General features: G+C 39.5%; 1 protein-coding gene across 1 annotated transcript; it reads left to right on the top strand.

Moving 5' to 3' along the window:
• Positions 1-725: 725 nt before the first annotated feature.
• Positions 726-8,363, top strand: vsig8b (V-set and immunoglobulin domain containing 8b). Its single transcript, XM_057326809.1, has 8 exons — positions 726-838; positions 1,699-1,802; positions 2,650-2,819; positions 3,973-4,174; positions 4,715-4,864; positions 5,501-5,623; positions 6,597-6,735; positions 7,784-8,363. The coding sequence occupies exons 2-8, from the start codon at positions 1,727-1,729 to the stop codon at positions 8,025-8,027; spliced, it is 1,104 nt and encodes a 367-aa protein (XP_057182792.1). The 5' UTR covers positions 726-838; positions 1,699-1,726; the 3' UTR covers positions 8,028-8,363.
• The last annotated feature ends 669 nt before the right edge of the window (positions 8,364-9,032 follow it).

Genomic DNA, 9,032 nt, shown 5'->3' on the forward strand with positions numbered 1-9,032 from the left:
CAACCACATTTGGACACTTTTATCATAAAACACAAAGAGTATCTATGCGGCATATAGCAAGAGACACACTTTAGTGCGTCTCAACTGTTTAACTAACAAAAATGAAATGTATTAATAATACCATTGCACTGCAGGCCCAACAATATGCAAAATGACTAATGTTCAAAAAACAACAACAGAGGTGTGATTTACCAGCCTAACAGATGGAAGAAACTGAGCCAAACATTGTGTTAGTATTAACCAAGCGACAGATGAATTTGTGCCACAATACTGTAGCGTATGATTGGAAGCACAGCATTTAACATCTATCACATAAAAGATTGTCTTCCTGTTAATAAGTCTATTTATTTTGCTATCCTAACTATGCACAATTATGGCATAAGTTGCTATTTATTATGTCCATGTAGTCCACAAAACTGCAACCCACCAGCTGAGAACCACTGCTAATAAACCTGTTTGAGTAATGATTTCCACAATGACCCAAAAACGGCTGGATTAATCACCTCACTTGTTGTTTGTTTTCTCCTAAACACACATCACATTAAACACTAAGACTACATATGTCATTTAGATACAACCTTAACTGACTCCACAAAGGAAATAAATAACAAAGCAAAAGCATTGCAGGTGGAAATGGGCTGATCAGGGCCTGAGGCAGGTTGTTTCACAGAGCTCACGGTTCTCGAGCCGTGATTGGTCGACCGTGGAGAGGGGGCGGGGCCTGAGAGGACTCACCTGTTTACCTGCTTCAGATGAGAGTGAGAGTGGCTGGAGTGACACTGTGATCAAACTGCTGGATTTTGGGGGATTATTCTGATTACGGTCGCTTTATTAAAAGGTAATCTTTGAATCATTTGTATGAAATCTCTCAGAGAAGTTTTGCTGCTTGATTTTTAACAAAGAGAGCAGGAAGTAAATTGGTTTTGATAGGAGGGACTATACATTTGAACTTTGATCTTTACAAGAACTGAGAAATGAATTCCTTGTATGTATCACACCCTCACAAATGGCTTTCTCCTGCTTATTTCATTTCTTATGAAATCATTATTGTATCGAGTTTAGCGTTAACACTGACTTCAGTGTTATTATGTTTTTTATTTATTTATCGTAAGGCCTTTGTTTCTTAAGGTCCCACAGTCATCACTGTGTTTGTTTAATAGGCAGCTTGATACAGATGTTGATAAGAATCACAGTTTCAATGTTTCAAACAGCAAAGGCAAAGCCAATCAATTTGCATTGCTTCCATAGCTTTGGGATGAATTAAACCAGTGTTTCAAATTTAACATCATCAAAGCTATACTGTACTATATACCTCATAGAAAATCCTATCACTCTTATAAAGCGAATTTCAAAAACCTTTAAAAATGAGTAAAAAGTAATACAATAATAAAGGTTATTTCATCTATCATTTCGAACGATTGATTTGAAAAGCTAATTAAATATTCTCTAACACATATCGGTATTACAGACGCAGATAAAGTCACTGTGGAAATTGCAATTTTGATTTCTTCGTTTACTATTTTAGAATGATTTGCTTTTACACCTTAGAGTTGAAACTGGAGTCCTTCTCCCAAATCAACTTCAGCTACAATGATATTTGAAATTGTCGTACGTGAGACCCTGACCATCAGACTCCCACTCGCAAATGAGCTGTCGAGTCAGCGAGGGAACATGACACTGTTTTTTCTCTTTTCATAGGTTTTCTGTGAGAAGTCGACATTCGGCTATGATCAAGCTCTGGATTAACTTCACCTTACCGTTGGCTGCGTTATACGTTGTTGCAGTATGTCTGAATCTCGCAGGTGTGTACGTTTTATTTCAGATTTCAGGTTTTGGTGGTAAAGGTAATTTCTCTTCATTTCATCAAGTTTCTACGAGAGTGTGACCGTGCTATGCATAAATTTACCCTGCATATCAAAAAGTTGCACTGACCTCCCACTCCATGGTTTACAAAATCAAAGTCTTCTGAGATTCAGTTCAGTGCATTGCAGACCTAAAACAGCAGGAAATATATAGCATAAATGCACTTTCGACCATTCACCGGGTTTAAAGCCAACAGTGTTGCTCAACACGTTTATGGTTGGATTGTTTTTCAACCCACATAAATCACAGTCACTCCCAATGTTTTGTGTGAACGTGTAACGCTAAAAGGGTGACATAGTCACCTAACAACTTCTGTAGTTATGGCGGTGCTGAGAACAAAGTGCACACAATCTTCTGAGAAAATAAAACAGCAGACACCCTTAGCAAGCCCCAATTGTTCCCCAAACTGCTGCAGACAGGTCATCCTCCTGGAATAGAACAGTTGTTCTTAAAGAGACTTGAGATACAGAGATTTTGACAGGAGCGTCTGAGGACTTGGCATCTCATTCATCTGTCTGTTTGTTCAGCAGTAAATACTTGTTGTTTGGTCACATTTGTGAGTCATTAACAGTAGTGGACACGTGGAAACATGTCATTTTTTAAATACTTGGTGGTAAGTTTCTGTTTGATAACTTGATTGTGTTTGTGGTGTCTTTGTATGATAAACAATGAGTGATGACACAAAAACACAGTAAAGAGGACAAAATTCAGCTCACTGAGTTGAAGACGACGAGACGGATCTTTGTAAAACAAATGATTACAAATTGTATCTCTTTGAACTTTCAGGCCTCTCTGCGGCCATAGGGGTGACGTCCACGGGAGAGCAGACCATCAAGAAAGCCCAGGGCGAGAGCGTTACTATAGGCTGCACATACACCATAGACTCTGCGGATGTGGGAGAGCTGGACATTGAGTGGTCACGCGTCAGTCAAGACATGACCCAGAAAGATCAGCTGGTGAGAGGAGAGAAAAAAAATAGGCATAGACACGAAATTTGGAATCTATTCATTCGTGTTTCATGGACACATTTTTTCATGTCAGTGAGCACAACCTTTTTTTACTGTCACTCAGCACGACTTTCTTTTCGTGTCACTCAGCACGACTTTCAATACACAGACATTTGTATTTACATTTATATATGAATAACCTGATATCAAAAGAAGCCATACATATTTTAGGATGTGGCTAACCAACACCTTACCTCACCCCATACCTTAAAATCACAAAAACGCGAGTTTCACGAGGTGGCAAAACAGCGATAAATGGCTGCCCTAACCCCGCCCCTAAACCTCACGTCACAGGTCAATCATAAGAAAACACACCAATGAGATCGTAGAAAATAGGAATTCACACGAACGAGCCACCTTGTAAAATAGGTATGATTTCCCATCAGATTGCGTTAATATATTATACATATGAAAGAAATGACATGAAAAAAGTCGTGCTGACTGACACGAAAAAAGGGGTAAATTCGTGTCAGTAAATACAAATTAATAGTTTGTGACAATGCCACAAATTCCTGTGAAACTGTGTTGATATTGAGCTTTTTTTCATCTCAAACTGGTGAAAATGAAATAAAGAAAACTTGATCGCCCTCATGCGACCCAAACCATTTAGTTTTTCTGTGGAACTTTTATATCTGCGTTTTAATGGCGTGGAAATGAGCGTCCACAAACCCTTCAAAATGTTTCCTTTTTTTCACAATGTAGGTTGTATTTTCATTTTGATCTACTCTGTCTGCCTGATGAAAATCATTTCAGGTGCTTTAAAACCATCAGAATATGCTTCAAATACATCGCCCGAGACGTTTCCCAGCAGGTGCATGTGTAAATTATGAGTTGGACCAAAAGGACACACGTCACGTAGCTTGTCAACTCTTTACGTGCCACTCGAAGCCTTTAATGATAAGAAAAAGTAAAGGAATGTTGAGGTCCATGATCATCTTGACGGATTTTGTCATTTCTTTGGTTATTTCTCTCCTGGCCAAATTGCTTCACCTCAGGCATCCTTTTGGGGATGTGCGCAGAGATTCCCAGAAATGCTTCTGCACGACATGTTAACAGCCAGCAGGTGGACAGCTCTCTGAATCTCTGTCTGTGTGTTTGTTAGATCTTATCTTACACTGGGGGGACACAGCACGAGTTCGGAGACCCGGGCCTGATGAGCCGTTTTAAATTTGATACCGACCCCAGCCACGGCGACGCCACGGTAACCATCACCTCCCTCCAGGTCGCGGACACGGCAACGTACCAGTGCAAGGTCAAGAAGACGCCAGGCATCGACTCGAGGAAAGTCACTTTAGTGGTGTTAGGTGAGGAGACGCACTTTCCCTGTCTCTGCTAATTACGGCTGACAGTTTTATCAGACCTTTGGGTTTCTGTCGTACCGGTTCCCTCCACCCTAACATGCCTTTTTCATCCACTCTTTCACAATGACCCGAGTGGAATGGCAGGTGGGGCGAATGCTCTTTGTCGTCGCCTGTCTGATGTTTGTCTCCCGTAACCTCGGCCCAACCCTACCACCTCATCTGTCAACAGACTATTACCACCCATTTGGAAAAGCTCAGACCTAGTGCCGTTACCCTTTAGGACACGTCTTTATTATTTCTAACAACAGTTTTTTGCATTAAACACTGTAATTGGTTGTAATGGGTGTTTGGATAAAAATAAAAACACACCATTAAGTCATTTCAGAGTAAAAACATACATAATGAGATATGCATCAAATGACTAATAAACAAATTATAATATTAATATTATGTTTTTATCTCACTTTGTTAATAAAACAAAGTATTTTCTTCTAGAATTTCATTAAAATGAGTCAGATTTTCATCTGTCTTTTTTTCTGTCAGTAAAACCTTCACCTCCTAAGTGCTGGGTGGACGGCGATGAAGAGAAAGGCGGAACGGTCTCGCTGCGCTGCAAATCGTCGCATGGTTCGGCTCCTCTGAAGTACACGTGGACGAAGGAAGGTGGAAACCTGCCACCGACCGCATCACAAAGTGAGTTCTACCACGGCAAATGCATGTCTAGTTCAACGGTACTCGGCTGCTACTTTAAGCGTGAGATCTAAATTTGATGTCGCTCAAATACCTTGTGTGCGTCGTAAAGCGACGTCAGCTGCTGTACATCAAAACAAAAACATTTTAAAGGGATAGTTCACCCAAAAATGAAAATTCTGTCATCGTTTAATTTCACCCTCATGTAATTTCATTCCTGTATAAATGACTTTGTTCTGATGAACTCAAGAGAAAGATATTTGGAAGAATGTTGGCAATTTTCATCATTGACTACCATAGTAGGAAAAAATAAATGGTGCCCCAGAACTGTTTGCTTTCCTAAATTCTTCAGAACATCTCATTTTGTGCTCAACAGACCAAAAAAACATGTACAATATGTAGTAGTGGATGATGTCCCAGAATTGAAAATTGCTAACATTCATCCAAATATCTTTCTTTGTGTTCAACAGAACAAAGACATTTATACAGGTTTAAAACAAGCTAAGAGTGAGTAAATGATGACAGAATTTTCATTTTTGTGTGAACTACCCCTTTAAAGGCCTCACAGCCACCAAACAGGTTTTACCGTGTACTCTGACGGGAATGAATGCACATTCTGAATGGCCGCTCTGTTTGCAGATTCCCAGACTGGAGAAATGTTTATCAGAAACCATAGCGAGAGCTACACAGGGAAGTACCTGTGTGAGGTCAGCAATGAGGTTGGCACGGAGCGATGCACGTACAACCTTCAAGCGTATAACCGTGAGTGTTGACAGTGAAAGTTTATGCACATTTACACAGCTCTATGTGTCCAAATGTCATTGCATTACAGAAGAAAATATCAAAGCAAATGACATTTGTTTAAATAAGGCACATTTTCAAACAACATTTGGGAAAGCGTATGGGGCTAGTTGTCACACATTCAGTGGTTATTTTTCTAGGGTTGGTCAATATTTGTATAAAGTTGATACGTCTGCTAGTCGGCATATGTGTTGTGTGCACACAAGATGATCTTGTGTAATGTTGTAACCCGTCCCTAAATGGACTTTATTTAAACAGTAAAACAAGTTTAAAAACCAACCAGCGTGGTTTTCCGGCAATTCCCGTTTTTATGAGGTGGCAAATTTGTACCGTGTGAATTGTATAAAAATGTATGATTTTTAGAAAAAGCAATAATGAAGCCCCACCCCTAAACATTACCATCACTGACACAAAAACAGAAGTTTTGATTTGCTATGCGATTGTGTTAAAGTGACAAACAAAAGAGATGAGATGTTATAGTCATTGAGCCCCTGTGACAACTTCCCAAAAGTGACATCACGACCCGTATTTCCCTATACACTGTTCCTGACAACGTTGACAACTTTCCGGTTGAGTCAGAAAAAAAGATTTTGACTCCCACAATAGTTGAAGCATCATTTCTGTGCGGATGACACTTGTTTGATGTTATCTGTTGCAATGACATTCAGACAATCTTTTTCTCCAGTGTAAGAGAATGGCTGTCAGTAACCGAGATTCTGCAGAATCATTCTCTCGCTCTCTTTTATTGTTATTTCAGCGTATAGAAACCATCATGAGTGTCCTTGGGAGAAAAAAACACCTAGCCTCACTCAGTGGAGAATTATTGTGTGCAAAAACTTCTTGCATAAACTCTTTTTTTTCTATAAATGGTTTTGTAAGGTCTTTGAAAACTTTGCATGCTCCTGTACAATCTGAATCTGTATTTCATCTCTAGCGACCAATAAAGTGGGCGTGATTGTGGGAGCTGTGATTGGTGCGTTACTCTTGCTTCTCCTCCTACTTTTGCTGATCTGGCTCCTGATTTGCTGTTGCCACAAGCAGCGGTATGAAAAAGAGGTTGCCAATGAAATCAGGTAAGACTATCAAGCCTTACTTTCACTTCCTTCGTAATGCATATGTGATGACTCAGAAACCACATAGGAACGCCCTGACAACACCCCTGACATCGTGGTGGTGTGTTTTACGAATTACACAAGGTGGAATGTAGTGTCAAAATACAGTTTATGACATACGGTAGTAGCACGTCACAGTACTAAATTACTATATAAGCCCAAAACTATCAAATATACAGTACCTCTCCCATTATCAGCTAAATACACACCTTAAGTGCTCAAGTGAAGTATGTGTGAGTTGACAAGATCATTATGGAATTCCTGGTTGACTAGTCAGTGAAAGCTTGTCATTCGTCACCTTGTTATTGCAACCACACCCAGAAATATAGAGATTAAAAACAGAGACAGACAGTATGTACCGTCAACACACGAGAAAGAAGGTGTTCTGGTTTACGTCACAAACACAGGATCTGTTGTTGCTGGTTGATGGGCTGGGTGTTATATTGAATATTAGACATTGTAATAGAAAATGACAGAATATTAAGAAATTGAATATTGTTGAAAATTAAGATAAATTTGCTAAAGCCGGCACCGATTTCCCTTTTCAACAGCGAGTGACACAGGTGTGGAAGGCAACACAAAAGTCTCCAAAAACAATGCATAATCTGTATGTGGATGGTTTGCTTTTTAGCAGATACTAAACAAAATAGCATCATTCGCAAGGTGTGCCAGAAGACAATTGTAAACTTTTAAAAGGCAATAATAATGTTTTTGCAATAAACATTCTAAATGTTCCAGCCAAATCTTGTTTATTATTTAAGGCATTTTTTTTATTATTCTAGAACGAAAGCAAAAAGTATACTGCAATTATTTTAAGCAGTCCTAAAATTTGAAACTATAGGCCTACTCGATAGTGTATTAATTCTTTGCGCAGGTGTGCAAGAACCAGAATACATTTGTTTGTGTTGTCGTCGCTGAAACCATCCATAATATAAACAAATATCTAAATGTTACAAATCAGAAAACAAATATAGCAAGTGTTCATTTCCCACAATTTATTTTCTGTTAGCGTGGATGCCGCGCCTCCTGACAGTCGACCTGGAAGCCGGACCACCAGCTTCCGGTCCATGCGAAGCTACCATGCCCATCCCGGACTGCGGTACACCTCGGTTCGACAGGCAGATGTAATGCGGGCTGAATCCGGTCGCAGTGCCTACACCGAACGGAGCGGAGTTCAAAGAGAAGCAAGCATGCTAGCTAGTGATGACAGGCGCCCGCTCCCATACGACAGTAAATACGGATACCCTGTATAACCACGGATGTCCTCCGGGGGGCGCTGCACTGAACATTAAACTAGAGATGAACTACTGTGCAAAACCAACGTGGACGTTGGAAGTGTACAGGAGAATATTCACGTTGTTGAATTTGCATAATGTTCAGGTTATCGGTTCACTAATATAATATGTACAGTATATATGTGTTAATGTGTTTTTGTATGATTTTATTTGTCTACGCCTTGGCATAGCTGGATGTTTTGGTGAAATAAGAATGTATTTCTGTATGAACGTTACCGAATCGTGGTGGTCAACTAAACGGTAATTAAACCTATTTGAACCTATTTGTGATAATAAATTCTGTTTTTATAGAGACATCTGAGTGGTTGAAAAACAACTTGGGATATTCACCCCAAGAATGATTCACACTCATATTGTTCAAAAGCTGTAGGCTATTTGAAGATATTTTGAGAAATGTCTCCGTTGTTTTGTGACAATACAATGGAAGCCAATGAGAACCAATCTTGTTTCTTACCAACATTCTTCAGAATATCTTCTTTTGTGTTCTGCAGAAGAAAGAACGTCATACAGGTTTCTATTGACATGAGGTTGAATAATATGATTTTTTTTTTTTTTTTTTAACTAATGCACCTGCATTCAGTTCGAATCAGCACGATCATTCAGAGATGATGGGACGTCAACTGCTGTGATTTGCATCAGGTCAATGGATGTGGTAGTGTTGAGCGAGAGCGCCCCCAGGCTGCAGTGTCAGTACAAACCCAACTGCCCTCATCATCTGTTCCGCTCCAATCGCTTTTCTTTTCTGAGTTGTTTGCTTGTTATGGGAAAATGTGTCTGGATGAAGGTGAGAAGAAAACATGAGAAGTGGAGATCTGAGAAACAAAAAAACGAAGCCTCATTTACCTTCAGTGCTTTTGCTCAGAAAAACATGAACTCATGAATATTTAATTGCACAATACCAATTTCTCATGCCAATGTTCATTCAGCTTGAAAATGTAATATTTGGTGTAAGGAAACAAATAT

The sequence above is a fragment of the Triplophysa rosa genome, unplaced genomic scaffold (genome assembly GCF_024868665.1).
Source record: "Triplophysa rosa unplaced genomic scaffold, Trosa_1v2 scaffold137_ERROPOS1806720, whole genome shotgun sequence".
NCBI classification, from domain to species: Eukaryota; Metazoa; Chordata; class Actinopteri; order Cypriniformes; family Nemacheilidae; genus Triplophysa; species Triplophysa rosa.

Excerpts from the sequence above, each read along its gene's own strand:
- vsig8b (XM_057326809.1), top strand. The coding sequence starts at position 1,727 with ATGATCAAGCTCTGGATTAACTTCACCTTACCGTTGGCTGCGTTATAC. Across the intron at positions 1,803-2,649 it reads AGTATGTCTGAATCTCGCAG|GCCTCTCTGCGGCCATAGGG; the intron begins GTGTGTACGTTT and ends TTGAACTTTCAG. Across the intron at positions 5,624-6,596 it reads CAACCTTCAAGCGTATAACC|CGACCAATAAAGTGGGCGTG; the intron begins GTGAGTGTTGAC and ends TTTCATCTCTAG.